Source organism: Pygocentrus nattereri, chromosome 15 (genome assembly GCF_015220715.1).
Source record: "Pygocentrus nattereri isolate fPygNat1 chromosome 15, fPygNat1.pri, whole genome shotgun sequence".
In the NCBI taxonomy this organism is placed as follows: domain Eukaryota; kingdom Metazoa; phylum Chordata; class Actinopteri; order Characiformes; family Serrasalmidae; genus Pygocentrus; species Pygocentrus nattereri.
In genome coordinates this window covers 10,370,039-10,388,588 of record NC_051225.1, presented here as the reverse complement: position 1 = coordinate 10,388,588, position 18,550 = coordinate 10,370,039, and the positions used below count along the sequence as shown (strand labels likewise).

At 40.9% G+C, this 18,550-nt stretch overlaps 1 protein-coding gene across 6 annotated transcripts in view; it reads right to left on the bottom strand.

Moving 5' to 3' along the window:
- myo9aa (myosin IXAa) overlaps window positions 1-18,550 on the bottom strand; it is a 146,530-nt gene that overhangs the window by 3,030 nt on the left and 124,950 nt on the right. For 3 of the 6 annotated variants that reach the window (XM_017709807.2, XM_037545110.1, XM_017709809.2), the window contains 22 exons: window positions 17,911-18,033; window positions 17,159-17,308; window positions 16,197-16,510; window positions 14,267-15,784; window positions 14,064-14,163; window positions 13,601-13,798; window positions 12,227-12,330; window positions 11,939-12,069; window positions 11,648-11,856; window positions 11,132-11,248; window positions 10,855-11,043; window positions 10,711-10,758; window positions 10,488-10,599; window positions 10,118-10,179; window positions 9,728-9,920; window positions 9,465-9,593; window positions 9,162-9,267; window positions 8,941-9,072; window positions 8,643-8,766; window positions 3,191-3,244; window positions 809-1,011; window positions 82-224 (listed from right to left, as the gene is read on the bottom strand). In XM_017709807.2, coding sequence (XP_017565296.2) covers window positions 82-224; window positions 809-1,011; window positions 3,191-3,244; window positions 8,643-8,766; window positions 8,941-9,072; window positions 9,162-9,267; window positions 9,465-9,593; window positions 9,728-9,920; window positions 10,118-10,179; window positions 10,488-10,599; window positions 10,711-10,758; window positions 10,855-11,043; window positions 11,132-11,248; window positions 11,648-11,856; window positions 11,939-12,069; window positions 12,227-12,330; window positions 13,601-13,798; window positions 14,064-14,163; window positions 14,267-15,784; window positions 16,197-16,510; window positions 17,159-17,308; window positions 17,911-18,033 — 4,459 coding nt within the window. Of the gene's footprint in view, window positions 1-81; window positions 225-808; window positions 1,012-2,778; window positions 2,797-3,190; window positions 3,245-8,642; window positions 8,767-8,940; window positions 9,073-9,161; window positions 9,268-9,464; window positions 9,594-9,727; window positions 9,921-10,117; window positions 10,180-10,487; window positions 10,600-10,710; window positions 10,759-10,854; window positions 11,044-11,131; window positions 11,249-11,647; window positions 11,857-11,938; window positions 12,070-12,226; window positions 12,331-13,600; window positions 13,799-14,063; window positions 14,164-14,266; window positions 15,785-16,196; window positions 16,511-17,158; window positions 17,309-17,910; window positions 18,034-18,550 lie in introns of all 6 variants that reach the window. The other 3 variants (XM_037545109.1, XM_017709811.2, XM_037545108.1) reach the window with 2 other exon arrangements.

Genomic DNA, 18,550 nt, shown 5'->3' with positions numbered 1-18,550 from the left:
GGGAGCAAAAGAGCATGACTCAGTAAGCAAATAGTATAGAGCATAAAGCTGCTCAATCCACAATGGTGCACAGAAACATACCAGAGAAGTCAGAAGTGGCTCCTTCAGAGTCAACATTCAGGTTCTCGGAGCTGTCTGCTGTCCCTATAGACGCCTCTGACTCCAGAGTCTCATCATCTGACGCTCGTGGCTCCAGGGACAGCATCTCAAATGTCAGCTCCTCCCTATGGGTAAAGGTAAAGAAAAACATTTAAGCCTAGATGGTAGCAGAGGTGAGCCAGCAACTGGAAGGCTATAGGTTCAAATCCCAAGTTTGACTGGGTATTCTTGTGCCCTTGGGCAAGTCACTCAACCCCTACTTAACACAGGGCAATCTCAGGCAAAATGACAAATTTCTCATGCAGGATTCATAATAAAATAAAAAAAAGTACAATTTAATAATTTTTTGCAGACATTTGTATTTTAATGTAATGTTAGTATTTTATTCATAGGTTTTAAATAATTAGTGGGCACCTGTAGGGGAATAGTATGAATAATAATAAAATGAATATTCAGATTGAATATTCACATAATTCAAAAGCAGCAATCAAATTTCAGGGCTGAAAGAAAAAAAAAACTTCTAAATTATAATTTGCAAACATCTTGTTCCAAAAATACTACAAATACTGAATAAACCATAAATAACAAACAAAATACTGTTTGGTATCGATAATATTTCAACCATAATGGTACCGTATACCATTCAATCATTGTATGTTCATGATTAATATGATGAGTGACAGTAAACATATCCTGTTTGCATGCTCACTTCTCTTTTTGCAGGGTCTCAATCTGTTCGGTCAGAACCCTCTCTTCCTGCTGCATGGCGGCCTGCTGCTGCTCCGACACTTCAGAGTCTCTACCTGCTTCCTCATCTCCACTCTCCTCCAAGGCTTCAGGGGCACAGGGAGAGCGAGGGCTGACCGGAGGAGACGGTGTATGATAGCTCACTCTGCGTACTCTCCCCTTACCCTGATAAACACAATGCACACAGCACTATATTGGTTATGACTGTTGGCTACTGTACTGAGCATGAGGGTTGAAACAGGAGGCATCTTAGTTGCAGAGCTTAACGGAATAGTTTAGCAAAACATTGAACATACACATTTTCACCCTCAGCCCAAATGCAGTGAATCAGCCAAGACAGGTTTGATGTTCAAAATTTGGTTCTTTAGTTCTCTCTTGTACTGGAACTACGAGGTTAATGTGGCTAAGCTTATTATAAGCTTATAATGAGCTCCATCAATTCATATTATGCAAACCGTATGCCTAATAATACTCGATTTCTAAATGGTTGCAAAAACAATTGAACTTGTTTAATATTCTGTTTGAAACAATGATCACCATCCACTGGTGTGACTATCTGGGGTATTGGTCTTCATCTTAAAACTACAGTTTTTTTAAAGGAAGACTAATCATACATCTATTATATTATTATTTTTCTATCATTTTAAATGCAAATAAAAACCATTCCTGTAAACTATATGTTGCAGGCCTCCATGTTCCCACACAAATTTACACGATGACGGATTCAATTGTGTGTGCAAAACTGATGTTCGCCTAGTGGACACCATTCTGTGATCATACAAAGGGCGTTCATTTGGGCATCTAATTAATGAAAAGGGTCTTTTTAATCCAGAAGATACAGAAGATACGTATGATATTGTTACAAATTTTAGTACTTTATTACTTTATAAAGTAACAAAGAATTACACTGTCACATTAGATTCAAGGCATTCTAGCAAGTCAAAGATCAGCTCTATCTGTAAACGTCCACTGGTGTGTCAGTCCTATAGCATGACAAGAAACTATCACAGCAGTTAACACAGGCCCGAATAAATGATTATATATTAGAATAATTCTTAAATCCATTTTAGAATATCAAACAATTTAATTTTTTTTGTTCTGTTTTCTTCTTCATTTTTTAGTTATATTATATATATAATTGGAGTAAACAGCAAATAAAACAAGCTTTTGTAAGTTTGATATTCCAGTAGGTACTTTCAGAAACGGGAAATATTCTTTTAACCACTACATCAAGAATCTATTTTAAACCAAAAATTACTGTTTCATTTTGCTGTTTTCACAATGTATTGATGATGCTGTAATGTTTTGTAAACAGTTTTAAACAAATTTCATGACAATTTTCTTCCCACAATAAGAGAATAAGGCATGGATCTTTGATGGTACATGAAAAAAGAACACATTATTTATGATTAAGAATATTTTTCTTGCCTGTCTGGTCATTGCTGAGTTTCTCTGAGTGATAAATGAGTAGAAATGAGGTCACACAAAAGGACGATTTTCAAACCAAAGGCACGACGATGTTAAGTCTAAAATTCATAAGACAGTGGATGAGGCCACATTCTATTTTAAATTTGACTGGATTTAAATGAATCGATTAGGTAAACGAATGTGAAACTAACACACATGAAGTCTGCAGGATGGTAACTGGTGGCTGCCTATAAGCTTCAATTATATGTTAGGTGCATCTGACTTGTAGCTGTAGTGCAGAATTAGAGAGGCAAACGTTGAATACTAAAAATCCTGTCATTGATCAACTGCGTTTGGGGCTATTTGTTTTTTAGCCAAATTATTTCTTGGAGTTTAGACAGCATTTAATGAAAGTGCTGTGTCCACAAGACATGCTTTCTAAGGCTACTGTCGACTCTTGCTCAGTCTCACTAACCACTACAAAGCCACAGCTGGTAGCAACACAGAAGCTACACTATCGTTTACCTTTCTGGCTGCGTTTGACTGCAGGTTGCCAAATTTCAAAAAAGGAAAAGAAAAACAGTACAACATGTTAGCTCATGAGCTTGATGAGATGCGAGACCTGTGACTGAAAATAAAGAACGCTGCAAAGTTGCTCAACAGAACACAACACCATGAAATGAGCCACAGCCAGGGATGAACGTCCATCCTTGAAAGCAACAGTGCCGCTGGTACAGTGCCAAATTACTGTAACTGGACAGGCATTTGGTTAAGAGCCAGTGTAAGTAATCTGACTGAGCGGGACAGAGACACAAGGCCAAGGCCTCGCACCGGTGTGCTGTGACGATGGAGACAGACAGAACACACAGTGCTGGGACAGCGCAGACATGACCAATGAGGCTGCCACAAGATGAGGCTACAGTTAGTGAGTACCTACCGCCGCTGCACTGCGGGTTATGCTCATAAACCTAACCGCAATTACTACAGGTTTCTGGATTAGAGAGGAGAGGGGAAGAAGGATGGGTGGGAAGGAGAAAACAAGGTTAAAGAAAGAGGAAGGTACAAATACAGGGTTAAAAAATACAGATGGAGCTTGAAGTGCTGGGTTTATAATTATATGGTTACTTGACGTCACAGCTGAAGAAACAATCCAGCTTCATCACACTGTTGGTTGACCGTTTGCAAAATTATGACTGACATGCCTCTCAGCCAGCTATAGTCATCTCAAAACTTTATCAAACGAATGAAAAGCTCTGCCAAAACTCCTCACAACAAAACTGCAGTGAGAACAGTTGTGGCAATCCATTAGTCAGAATTATTAGATTTAAAAAATGTTAAAAGATGAAACTGAGGAGTATTTAATTAGACACACACTTTCCTGATAAACTACTCAGATTCAACTCACAACTCAATGTCATAACTACTAACAGGTAGAATTATAGTCTGAGGTAAGGCAAACTTCATCTGGGTTACTGTATTTTTTATTATCATTTATAATTGTTAACTCAGTTAGCTGTCTAGGTAGGCTTTTACAACTTATTTAGTTATTGTGTTAGTGTGATAAATCAGTCACATTAAACGTGCTTGTACAGAGCTCACACTTATGACTAAAAAAATGTAAAGATAAATAATGATGGGTCAATGATATGATACAGACTTCTCTGTCTTTCTGGTCTGAAAGAAAATAAAACATGTCACGTGACTGGAAAGAAGATGGCCGCCTGAAACCGTTACCTCCGCTCCTGAACTTTTCCATCAACATTATGTTTAGACCAAAGTAACACGGTCTGCCTTTGAAGCATGTCAGACTCCCAAAATGACAAAGACTTAGAAATGTCAAAGAGCTTTAAAAAAAAAAAAAGAAAAAAAAAAAGCCTTTGATAACAGCTGTAAAAACCAGTAGAAAGCATAAAGTTTTACTCTTGGTTTCTAACAATTTTGTAATGTGTTTTGGCTTATGATTTAACTGGTAACCAGTGGTTGATTTGTATTTTGGAGACAATATCCCATCCTGAATGGGAACATGCATAGCGACACATAGTACCCCAGCACCAACAGTTGCTGTTTACATCAGAGATGTTACAAATGGGGTGAGTGGCAACTGGTTGAAATACGAATGGAAATGCACACATGATACAATCGCGCTGCTCTACTGCGCATGCGTCGCAACGGCCTGACACCGCGACAAGGGTCTGACTGCAGAGCCACAGATTTACACCCGCAGTTTCACCAGAGCCAGTTTATGAGGAGCCTGGCCACTTCCTATTTCCCCTGTTGTATTAAAAACAGGACTACTAAACAGCAGAGGGTGCCCGCGAAGGAGTCCTCAATGAATGGGAGTAAATGGCGCTCAAAATAGTTTCAAATGACTTGCCCATAACATTTCTTTAATTTTAGAAAGTAGAAGGATGTATTTCACCAAAAAAAAAATTCTTACCTGTATATTTCCTTTTTTCTAAAGTTTGGCTGGCGAGCGGAGAAGCTCAGTGACTGTTGGTGCTCACAGACTTACATGGACATACATCAAGTACCATTTTAAACTCGTATAACGAGTTTAAAAGCTCTTAAAAATATTACAGCAGTGTTAAAATGTTCTATGATATTCACTGTTCAAGAAACTACTGCATTCTTTAACATTAAAATGTTTCAGCATTTATAAACTATGATTTTGTTCAAATGCTCCATATCAACCCATTCATTTTGGACTCACTTGGGAGCGCCCTCTAGTGTTTGAGAAGCCTGGAAGACATTGCAGAGTGGGAATTCTCCTCCCTACAAGTTCTCTGGTTTCACTCCAGTTATTTCAGGCCAGTGGAACGCATGCGCAGTAGGACAAGGTTAACAAAGCAATCCCATTCACATTTCAACCAGTGGAGTCTCCTCACTTATTAAAGCGACTGTTTGTGCTGGTTGTATGTGTCACCGAGCAAGTTACCATTCAGAAAGGGATATTGTTGCCAATATACAAATCAACCATTGGTAACTGGTTACACTATAAACCAAAACGCATCATAAAACCATCAGAAACTAAAAGAAACACGTAATAGTTTCAGTGTTTATTTTTAAATATGCTCATAAACTAAAGTTTGTTTTAGCCTAAAGCTTAATATTAAGCTCAGTTTATGGCTGCTTAAGGTAAAGTTTTACTCCTGCACATGTAAGTGTACACATAAAGCCGCCATATTAAGGGTAAGTTAATTGAGGTAACGTTGTATATCTACATAATCTACATAATATTAGCTACATAAGCTGTAGTTTGTGATATTTACTCAGTCACTAGCTACATGTGTTCAAACCATAAAAAGTTCATTTTAGTTCATCTTAAAGCTTACAATATAATATTAGCCCAGCATGAATTTATAGCAAGTTTATTGTAAACCCACATACAACAACTGAAATGTCGATCAGCCTAAAACTCTTTCAGAAAAACTAAAACAAGTGTTGGCACATGCGCTGAATGCCACTGGCTTGAAGCTGCTAGAGTGAAACTGTGGCTCTGCGGCTCTGCATACAGATACTGTTGGGCTGGGGATGTTCGTTTATCTGTCTGTTTCTGATGTAACCGCACGGTATATTAATTTTGTTCATTTTAATGATACTTCAAATGCTGTTTCCAGAGCGTGCTTGTAACGAATAATGTTTTGAGGCTGGTCACACGGGATGTTAAGGTCCTGGCAGTACTATAAAGAAGAAAAAGATCTTAACATTTCTGAAAAAAGAGAAAATATTAATTGGAATGCTGCAGGAAACACATCTTTCCAACGTTGAACATGCTAAACTTAAACGTGATTGGGTAGGTCAAGTCTTATTTTCAAGGGGAATAACAAGGGTGCCCTTTCTCTCCTCTCCTTTTCTCTCTGGTGATTGAGCCTCTAGCTTGGTCAATTAGAGACCGTGTTACTTTTGGTATCAGGATCAGTGGAGAAGACCACTATATTTGTTTCATACAGATGATCTTTTGGCAAACCCGAAAATTTCTGTCAGTATTGTTCTCGATCTGATATCTGAATATACACTATATTTTCAAAAGTATTCAGTCACCCATCCAAATCAGTGAACTAAGGTGTTCCAATCACTTCCACAGCCACAGGTGTATCAAACCAAACACCTAGGCATGCAGACTACAAACATTAGTGAAAGAATGGGTCACTCTTAGGAGCTCAGTGAATTTCAGCATGGTATCATAATAGGATGCCACCTGTGCAACATGTCCAGTCGTGAAATTTCCTCACTACTAAAGATTCCACAGTCAACTGTCAGTGGTATTATAACAATGTGGGAGCGATTGGGAATGACAGCAACTCAGCCACAAAGTGTAATCGCTACAGACCTCAACTTCATGTGGCCTTCAGATTAGCTCAAGTACAGTATCGAGAGCTTCATGGAATGGGTTTCCATGGCCGAGCAGCTGCATCCAAGCCTTATATCACCAAGCACAACGCAAAGCGTCGTATTCAATGGTTTAAAGCGCCTCCACTGGACTCTAGAGCAGTGGAGACGTGTTCTCTGGAGTGACTAATCACACTTCTCTGTCTGGCAAGCCGATGGACGACTGGGTTTGGCAGTTGCCAGGAGAACTGTAACTGTCTGACTGCATTGTGCCAAGTGTAAAGTTTGGTCTAGGGGGATTATGGTGTGGGGATGTTTTTCAGGAGCTGGTCTCCATGTTTGGTCTTTTTGTCTAAATTGTAAATTGTTTGGTCAAATCAAAATGATAAAAATGAACATCTGACCCTGATTTAATTATTTATTTCAAACTCTGTTATACTCCCTTGAATTTCTTCAAAAACACCTGAATAGGCAAATACATATGGAACAAGAAAAAACTTCAAATCAAGTTCTCAAAGCTTGCGAAGCCCAACATGCTTGGATGAGCCTTCTTTACCCAACTTTCAGCTTTTTTATTGGTCATGGTTTTAGAGACATGATTCCACATGAGATGATATTGAGTCATCATTTTATAAACCACTTGTATTACAAACCCTGTCATTTATGAGCTCCATAGATAGATTTCACACTCTAAAAGATAAATACATTATATGTTATATATAAAGTACTGTGCAAAAGTTTTAGGCATCTAATCTAATTTTTAAACAATTTACCTCAGCAGTGAGTCTATCACAATATACATTAGAATCAAGTCATATTCATAATTCAAATAAGAATTTCTTGGGTCCATATTTTTCCTTGACACCTTCACAGCCACCACAGAGACTTGTTAATATCATCAGTTACATCATGAGCTCAATTTAATGAAGCACTCATTGGTCAAACCAGAAGTTCTTTTTAACCACACACACACACACACACACACACACACACACACATATATGAAAATTCCCAGTTATATTTCACTGCATTCCCCAATCTTCCACAACTCAGACTTCCCCCTTCAAATAAGGTCCATAGAATGCCAAAATTGGTCAGTATCAGGAATAAATGATTTGTCTTGAATACATAGTCAAGGTTTAACGACTTAAAACCCAGTGTAATCTTGCAAATTCATGTTTCTAAAAATACCGCAGTAACGTTATTTTGTAATTGCTTATCCAAAGAAAGTAAAACGATGATCTCAGAAATAAAATTTCACACATATATTTTATCCTGTCTTGTTCCAGCATGTTAAACCATGATTCCCTGAAATGTGTATAGGGAAAGAGACCTTTCTTTTAGATTTGATCAAGCTTTGCCATTTCTGAGATGCTCTGACCCAGTCGTCTGGCCGTAACAATTTGTCCCATGTCAAAGTCACTCAGGTCTGCCCATTTCTGCCATATCCAACAACTCGGCTATGAAAACCAAACTTTCGCTTACTGTCCGATATATCCCAGACCTTAACATTCACTGTTATGAGATAATCTGCATTATATGCTTAATCTCTGAGTGAATATAACGTTCATCAGTGTAAACAGGCCCTTTTTTAAATTAATAAAGATGTTCTGAATGTATGCTACCCTAACACCACCCCCACACTTCCAATACTGTAAATCATACATTATGGTATCCAAACATTGTTGTCATGAACATCTGCCAGCAGCTGCATTATCATTCATAATACATTTAAATAATAAAATAGCCATTTCTCTACAAGTTAAAATCTGTACCCAAGTTGGCTAACAAGGAAAAATAGGTTGCTGCTCTTCTCATTTATTAACCATTAATGTATATGTATTTATATAAAGGAGGAGTGATTTTCTCCAAATTTTGCAAACGGTCATTCATCATGGACCATTAGTACTTGGTTCCCAGTACCTGCTCAATGCTTTGGCCTTATGTTTCTAATTATGAGTAAAGACCATAGAAGTACTGGTCATGGTAATCATTGCACACTACAGAAGCAACAGAAAAAGCTTGAGTTTTCCTTTTATTAGTCTACCCGTTTCACTCACCATAGACCTGCGAATGAGCGTCAGTCGGCTCTTGGCTTTATTCTCAGCAAACTCCAGACTGTTAATATCCTTCAGCCTGGCTTTATACTTGTTCATTTGTTCACAAATGATCAGTTCTATACATCTGTTGAACACAAAAACACAGGCACAATATTAAATCAGATGCTGGATCAGAAATCTACTGCCATCTATGTCCATAATAGTGGTGGACCAAACAAAGGAACACAGGTAAGTATAATGTATAATAAATGAACTTGCTGGGCCTCATCTGACCCTACAGAGTAAAGTCATAACGTACGCTGTGGTTTTGCCAATGTCTTGTACGCTCTGCAGTGGGTCGATAGTGTCTGGGCAACGGAGGACACAGGGGGCAAAGACGATAGCCAGAGCGTTAGCAGACATACGGTTGGTTTCTTCTTGCAGGGCAATTCTGGACACAGTAGAAATAGAAAACAGTGTTCATAAATGAATCTGGTAACAGTCAAAAAGAACAAGATGGGGATTTCGGAGTCTTCTTACCTGACCAGGTGGAAGATGAGTCTTTCCAGTGTGTACAGATGAGTTCTACTAAGCTGATCTACCACAGAATAGACCCCTCGTACAACCTCCTTTTTGTCTGGAAGGCCTGAAAATTGGAAAATGCAAAGACTAAGTTTTGTGCTACAACCACAAGTATAATCCAAACATACTTGTCAATAATGCAATTTTTTAGCGAGTGTATTTAGTGTACAATTATCAGCCAAAATGTTTATAATCACACCCAAAACAGTTAAACGAAAAGATCAAGAATTAAACTGGAACTAAGCCAGACAAACGACTTACCCATGACTCTCAGGAATTCCTCATACAGTTCGAAGGTCATAAGGGGATTGGGCAAATCACGCAACCACTGCTTGAAAACACTGGCAATGACGTGGATGTTGTACTCATCTAGATTCACACTGTTCACATCTGAGGGACAGATAACAATGGAGAGAGATCAAACAACACACAAGTGACCATGTTATTCCTTAGGGTGAACAATAACATGACTGAGCTGGCAGTCCAGCAGCTATTGTCTCTGGTGGTTGTTTCAAGTGCTGTACCTGTATCCAGAGCCTGCTTCAGTTCTTTGACCTTGCTGGTGGAGCCAGACTTCCTGTAGATGCCCTCTGTGTAGAGACCATGCATCTCGATGTAGTTGATCAGTTTCTCCACGACCAAAGGTACTGAGCGCTCGTCGTTGGTCAAACGGGACACTTCCACACCAAACTGCCTCGATGACAGTTCAGGATCGTACTATGTACCAAAAACAGATAATAGTTTAAAGTTTCTCTCTAAATGCCCCTCCAGTGCAATAAAAAGTCAAGCAAAAAAAGCAAGACAATTGAATTTATTGTCATTCGTCTCATGACATGGAACAGAGGTTTTCAGTAAACAAGTAGCAATTAAGTGCCAATCACATGTGACAGTAAGTAGCGACAGAAATTCCTTACCTTCTTGCTGCATTTGGTGGTCATCTTCAGACAGCACTTTCTGTGGCAGGCGTACCGGCATACTACACAAGAAACAGACATCTCATTGAGTCTCATTTTTTAAACCCAACCTCTCAGGTCTCGCATGCAGATCTCAGGAAAAAGTCAAACAACGTGTAGAAAACACGCGTTTCGAGACGAAGCCAACATTCCTCACACTGTAACATGGCAGATGTGGGGAAAACATCCTGCCTGACAAAGCCAAACTGTCCCAAAACAGAGCAGTATGCCCTTAAGAAACCATGGGTCCGGTGGTAAACAATCTGATTATGTTAAATTGAGGTCAGGGCCATTTTGGTGAGGAGTCTCGAGACTGAGGACACAAACTCACGTTTGCAGACGCACGCTTTGTCCATCATCCAGATGAGGGAGGAGCAGTACTCGCAGTATGTGGGAATGCTGTACTGAGTGGACTTGAAAACATGGCCGTTATGTTCCTCCACCTGGAGAAAAACAAGGCATAGTCACAAGCGAAAAACAAAACAATACTAGTAAAATGGAAACAAATGAAAAAAGGTCACAATGCAGAATAGGCAGTTCATTATTTAACTCACAATGTCCGAGTCCTTTTTCCTCCTCTTCTTGCGGTCTGGTTTAGAGGCCTGTAATTTAGACAAGTATAAATGTGACCATGCAGAGCAAGACTTAGATATGTGTAATGCAATGCAAGATGCAGGAGACAGAAATGAGTGGCATACTTTGCTCACATTGCTGTCCAGTGGCTTGTACTCGGTCATAAATTCATCCAGGAACACTTTAAAGGTGTTCACCCACACTTTAACAGGGGACTCGCTCCAGTCTCTCTGCTCCTGGCGCATGGTCTTCTCCAAGATCTGCTCGAACAGCGCGTACAGATCCTTATAGCGGATACTCTTTCCGTCATCCATCTGCACACATGGAACAAATGAGGGTGAGGTATCAGTACATAATGTGAGAATTATATGATTCATGTTTTAACAGAAAGACTTTACTCACGGCCAAAGCTGTGGAGTAGGAGTTGAAAATGTTGATGCGGAATTCTTTGAGCGCCTTTTTAAAGACGACATCCACCATTGTGTCTTTCTTACTGTCCTCTGTATCCAAATCACTGATCTGTGGAACATCAGGTAAGATATATTTATTCCGAGATGGTACAGAAAACAGAAGGCACTTATCTGATTATCAAAAACAGTGATGGGATGAATCTATCTACATTTTTCGATCTATAAAGGGGAAGCATGGAACTTTATAATACACCCAGCAGAAAGTCTCCTGTATGAAAACAAACCTAAACCTATGAGCCCAGAATCATTCCTGGGTGTGTTCGGGCCAAGTGTAGTTAAAGGGATTAAATCTTTGAAGTTTTTGTTTTTAAAAATTCTGTCTCAGCTGATTTAAGTATCAGCAAAAAAGCAACACTGTGTCATGTAGTTTTCAAAATATATGCAACTTGTTCTAATTCAGGAAAGAAGCACTTGAGGGGGCTGCAGACTAAAAAAGCCAGAGCTGTACCTTCTTCATAAGGAACTCATTCATGCTCTTGTAGTCATTGGCACACGTGAGGATTTGTAGTGCATCATTCTGCCACTGGGCGGGTTCTAGAGCCACACTGCTGATCTTCACGCTGCGGCGGCGTTTCACTTTGGGTGACGGCTCCTTGTTCTCTTTAAAATCCCTCTGGCTGCTGAAGTCAGGGCTGTGCGGTGGGGACAGGCATTCTCCTGCAGACAGACAAAAATGGGTCATCTCCCACTCAGAATGCGTGTAGGAAAAAGGTAATAAGACAAAGTCCCTTCCACCCACCTTCACCCATCAGGAGTGCTGTGTCAGCATAGTCTCCGTCAATAGTGTCACTGCCACACACTAGCCTCTCCCTGGAGGACTTCTTTTCTGCCTGCTTTGTCTTTGTCCAGAAGCGCATCTTACCTCGAACCCTGAGGGCAAAAACACATGCTTTTATATTTTCTCAAAACTAAATGATATTAGATTGAACAATTAAGAAAAATGTGATAAAGTTATGACCACTATATATGACTAATACTGGGAAATAATTAAAAATTATTTTTATTAACAGGATTTGTTTATAACCACCTTCCATCTCCCTGAGAATTCTTTCTCAAGGTTTCACTCTTGCCAAGGTCACCAGAGGACATAGTTTTGTGCATCCTCTTTTGCTCCTCAGTGGGTGTCGAGGGCTGAAAAAAACACATTAGTTTACTTAAAAAGTGGGAAAAACTTGAAGAGATCGTATGGCATTCCATATTGGGGAGCACACAAAAAATTAAAGGAATATACCAAGAGAGAAAATAAAAGAAAAAAGACAAAGATGAAGACAGGAGCATGTTCAATTTTTCCAAATATGCTTCTTGATCTGCTTAGAGGTTTGAACTACATATAACAGAATGTCTTCCAATTTCAGCAGCCAACACCTTCTTCCAGTGGAATGTGATTAAAGTACACTTACAGTACAAAAACATTACTGGTAAAATGCAACTTAACATCATCTAGTAAAAAACCAAGAGACATGTGTTCACTATTACCAAACACACACACTGAAAATGAACATACATGAATACAGGAATATTTGTAAAGACAATAAGAAAAAGAGTTTGTTATAAAAAAAGCAGAAAACAAAGATAAAAGAGTGGCAATGAATGAATCTACAGGGTGAAGGAACGGCCGCAGGTGTCCTGTGCCTCGCACTGAGGGGAGGTTCTACTTGTGAGAGTGAGAAGAGAAAGCTGGTGTACAAAGCATGCAGTGATCATTATACAGGGTGATACACTGAGCAGAACCTGTGGGCAGCAGAAGTCCGGATTATGGAACGCAGGCAACCTGAAACTAGCGTGGCTGTTATGGTCTAGTCTAGCACAGTAATTAGAATGCAAAGCGCAGTGCGAGTTAAAATGCAGAATGTTTTTTTTTCTTCATTTTTGAAGGGAAAACACACTTCTGAGAGGAGTTATCCAGATCTGTGTGGCTGAAATTGATAAAAATATGTTTTATTGTTTGTACCACAACCAGTTTCATCCATGAAAACAACCAGAATTGTTTTAGAAACCATTTGCTACTGTTGAGTTACTGTGAAAACAATGTTCGCCTAAATTCAATATAAATTATTTTATCTGACTGGCTCTATTCTGTAAGTGCCAAAATGCAAAAATTTAACCTACTGGTGTTTAAAACATACATGCTCAACTCTTTTCCTCTCAAACAAAGACATGCGCAAAAAAGCAAGAGAACTCATGCATATAGAACAGCAAATATGACTGCCAACACAGATGAGGACGATTTTCAAAAGGTGTTTCCCAGATTGTAGTATACATTGTAGAATCTACAGTGCTGCAGCTGTTTGAGTGGTGAGTACAGAAGTCTATCAGGAGGTTCTGGAGGGTTAGCTGTAGAGAGAGGCCACGCTGTTGGGTTTGGGCCTGCGTTGGGGGGAGCGCGGTCAGCTTTAATTACCATTTCAGAGTCACTGTGACAAGCCTCTAGTGTCCCCCCCTCTGAGTCCTGCTTGGGGAGGGGTGGGCCAAGAGACAGAGGGGTCTCATCATACTCTTCCTCCTCTGACTCCCCCTCCCCTGGGGCATTTGAACCACGGGTCAGGAAGTCAGAACGCGTCCGCGCCATGCGGGCTTTTTTATGGCCTGGTCTGCCAACCTGATCAACCAAACAATAACAACACATGTATAAAAATGCTCCTATGACAACACCCCATGTGCAACGGTGTTTACCACAAGTGCATGTTCCCGTGATCCAGAATACGCTTGACTTACAAGATTACATTACATATAAAAATACACTCACAAGCAAAAGTAATACATTTTCTTCACAAATTCTTCAAGTTTTTTTTCCTCTCAAAGGATACACCCTGTTGGCATGGTCTTATGTTGTCAAATGTGAGATTAAGATTTATTTTCCTCACCTCACGACTTTTCGGTGCTTTCATGGATTTGAAATCTGAGGGGATGGCCTCTTTGTGAACTTCTGGTGACTTCTTTTGTCCGATGAATTCCTTTTCAAAACTGCAAGGCATTTGTTAAGTTTCCATGAATTTAGTTTCCAAGTAAAGAACTGTACAATTGTGAATGACAGCACCCTGTGGGGAGTCAAAATCTTCACACTTACTTTGAGAAGGAAGGCTTGTCTTTAGGCGAGAAGAATATATTCCCAGGCCTCTCTGCCATATTCATGTTGATGCTTGGCGTAGGGGGCTTCTTATGTGGGCTCCCTCTAGCTGCAACATCTCGAGACTCCAAGGTTAGTTTGGGGGCCCATCCATCTGGCATGGTGCGCTTGTCTTTTGGCCTTTCCCTCACTGTGGATAGAACAGCCTGTTTGTTTTGAGCCTTTGGAGAGCCTGTGAGGAGATCTGGCTCAGGCTGGGCAATGGGAGCAGGTCCTCTGTCCATAATGTCGGAGCTGGACCTAGGCTTTGTTCCTCCAGGGCCTTCCAGCCGGCTTTGCTCTATCCTCTGCAGGGCCTCGCCCCTTTGCTTCTCAAACATCTCTCGCTCATACTGGGCAAAGTACTTGCGCTGCTTCTCCAGGACTTCCTTTTGCTGACGGATCTGCTCCATCATCTCCTTCTCGTTCTGTTGTTGCTGCTGCTTCCGCCTCTCCTGCTTCTCCTCATTCAGCTTCTCCAGCCTCTCCAGCACGGACAGGCTGCCGCTGCTGTCAACCTGAGCTGGGCTGGGTGGCTCGCTGGTCTGGGCAGCACTGTCTCTGACTTCTGGGGTCTTTATGCCTCCTTCAGTTAGTGATGTTTCTTTCTGCATGCTGATAACCACCACCATGGGTCTGCGGGAAGACTCTCTTCTGTCCTTCAAAGACTTTGCAAGACTCTCAGGCTGTGTGGTGGAGGATGCTATATCCATGCTAGGCTTTGTGACTGTAGAGCTGCCATCTACTGGAGGGATGTAGAAGGTTGGGAGAGAGTTCTCCAGTTTTGGAAGTACAGGCTTCAAGGCTGGCTCTTTTTTAGGGCTTTCAGGTGCAAGAGAATCCAGAAGAAGAACAGATCTGGGGATGCTACAGAATGTTTCAAATTCCTCTGGTGCTGAAGAAGGAGAGCCAAGGTCTTCAGCTTCAGCATATGGTGCCCTGTCTTTGGGATAGTCATCCATGCTAAGCAGCTCAAAGCTGCCTTTGGAGCTCTGGCTGTCTGGGGTGCCCTGAGGAGACTGGACACCTTCACTGGGCAGATCAATTGACCAGCGTCTCTCATCAAACTCTTGTGCAGAACGTACCTTAAGCAGCTCTAGGCTAAACTTCGCCTGCTCCAGCTCCCGCATCCGCCGGCTCTCCCGCTTGGCCCGCTTCTTCTGGTTGGAATCGTCCAGCGTCCGCGCTCTCTCTCTGACCACTACCTGAGCAACTGATCGTCCTGCAGCTTCTTCTTCCTCTTGCACATCTTTGTCCTTCTGCTGTACCTCCTGCAAGGCCTCAATGTGTGGCTCCTCCTGAGAGGCCTCTGTCTCACTTAGGCGCTGCAGGCTCCTCTCCCGCTCATTACAGGAGCGGTCCTCCCATGTGCTCAAGTCCAGGCCCATGATCCTTGGGTTCTCTTCTTCTGGAGTCAGGCTTATCTGTCCATTTAGCAACTGAGTATCCTTCAGCTTCTGCTCTCTCAGTTCTCTGAACCTACAGATTTGAAAGGAAGAAAAAAAAAGGCTTTTGATGAAGTAGAGAACCTCTGCTGGTGCAAGACTCCACACATACTCACCAGAATGCTGTGCAAAATACATCAAAGTTAAAACATGAATGTGTTGTTCCAACACATTCACAGAAATTAACAGCACTCAGGCCACTTGATGTGGAACTCTGAGACAATTCAACACAATGCTCCTACTTGGTGTTGGAACGTTTGTGTAATATTAGCAGTGAGCGAATCAGGAGATTTCTGCTTGGCTGGCTACCAGTAAGATCTGAGCAGGCACAAGCTTAGGTCATGGATTGGCCTGATCCAGGCCATTTCAGAGACCAACAAACTGCCTGTATTATTAAGCAATATGGCTAAACAAAGCAGCCCTCTGTAGTGAGGGCAGTAGCTTACCTCTGCCTGGCCAAATAGCCTCTCCATGCTGCCTGGAGTACAATGACCATGTGCTGTTGCTGGAGGTAGTGCTTCCTGGCCTTATGGCTTTTCCAGGCAGCCTGGATCATGAGTGCAGCTCGATCCCGTCGATAACGACATACTCTCCAGTTCCTCTGGATGACCAGGACTGCTTTTCTCCATAGCAAAAATCTATGACGGTCTCTGAAGCCTCTCCAGGCTGACTGGATACACACTGCTGCTCCCTGCTGGAGGTTACGATCACGCTCCAGCTGCTCATTCCTCTGTTTGGCCTGGCTGCTCCGCCAGAAGCGCTGCACACGAAGACCAGTACAGATTGAGAGATTTGGTAAGTGATCCACCAGTTAGACTTTCATTTAGGACACAAGCATTTAAAAATAATTGTTATTGTTATTTTTTCAAGTTTTTGCCATTATTCCTTTAGGAGGAAAAAAAATTAGGGAAAAAAAAGTTTGATTTGAAAACTATTTGAAAATTATTTGATTTGCTCACAGGTTTGACATTATAATTACAATTCACTCAAAACAGTTTTTGCAGGTTTTCTTTGCCATTAACATATGCTATTTATATTTCACGGGTCATTCTCCTCCTTCAAATTTCTGCACTGAACATGTTTATTTTTGTTCCACCAAGAAAAGCTCCTTGTACCAGTGGTCCACTTTCATGAGTGAATGAGCAGGAACTGAGCTGCTGAAAAATCTTTCTAAATGACACAGAATATTTCTAATAAAGTCAAATCCCCCAAATATTTTCTTACTGTCATGCACAGATGCAAATAGCCTTATAATCAACAAAGGTCAGCCAACAGATTGAATAAACAATACTGTGTTGCATAGAGCAGAATACAGCAAGCACATAATTGCAGTTCTCCCTAAATAGAAAAATCAGGTAAGTCAGTGTTCTACAGTGAAGTATTAGGGTTAGAGAGGCAGTAAAAGTACCTGTATGATGCAGGCAGCCTGTCTCATCATGAGGAAACTGGTTCTCTCCTGCAAAGCTCGGAAGCGGCACTGGAGATTCACAATTCTCCTCAAAACTTCCTGATGGAGAAGGTCCTGCAGCTGCTGGCGGTCCACCTCACGGAGGAATACCTAACGTACACAGCCAATACCAGTCACATTCCAAACTGTATGCACTACTGAGAGCACTACTAATAAACGTTGGCAGTTTGTCATCTTACAGATATTGGACCAAACTGCAGACCTTTGGCACGTGACCATTTGCTTCTAACAAACTTGTCTACAAGAGAGACAGTTTTTGTCCTCTCATTAGTCATTTTGGCAATGCAACTATGAAGGGGTAGACAATATGATGGTATGTCATCATTATCATGAAGAATTATGTTGCAATATGCTTTTCTGAGGCCACTGTCATTACTTTAGTTCATTGTGCAAACAATATTTAGTGTACAATAACTACATGAATTAGACAGTAACAAGTAACTTAGATGTCAGTCCATTGTACCATTTTAATTCATTTGTTTTTATCAAATTTTTATGCCCCCCTCTGTTCACATTTGAATAGCTTAGTTTTGGAAATGTTGAATTTTAAAAAACAAAAAACAAAACTTGCATTCAGTTTTGCTGTTTTTGCCCGTTTCAACTTTTTCCCTAAACAGAAAAATTAAATATGAAATGTCCTCAAGTATCATGATGTATTTTTTTCTCAGACAGCAGGGAGGTCAGGGTCATACCATAGAGGAGCCAACTTGGAAGCCATCAGGTGGAAGGTCCACCTGGCAGAGGTAGCTTCTGATGCTCTCCTGTGTGGGTTCTAGATCCTCAGGAAGCATCACGTGAAAGTGACGAACAAACTCCTGACGGGCAAACAAGCAAAAATGAAACCAACAGAATAGCATTTGTATATCCAGATATGCAATATCTAATATGTCCAGCCCAATGGGATCTGCTGTTCAACATCCACCTGGCCTAATGGTGGATATCATATTTGAGGAAGTGAAGATCACTGGAAAAACATGCATCCAATCCCGGAGGGGAACACAAGCTTCATTCTTTTGCAGACCGTAGGGGGTGGAAAGCATGGGAAACAGATGCTCTGTGTATGTAATTATTCCAGGCTACATTCATTAAAGACAATACAGAGGCTGTGTAGAGGACCAAACTGCCAAGGTGAGCACACTATCCAGACATCCACCAATAAAGGCTGCAACCCACTCACACGCTGGGGGGAATTACTGGAGCAGAAGACAGTTTAATTCAGTTATTGAAGTCACTTGGCCACGAGGCTGAGGGGACTTCCAACAGTAAAAATCTAAAACTGAGCTATGAAAACTGTTCTAAAACTGAGCCACATTCAAAGCGGTTGAAAAATAC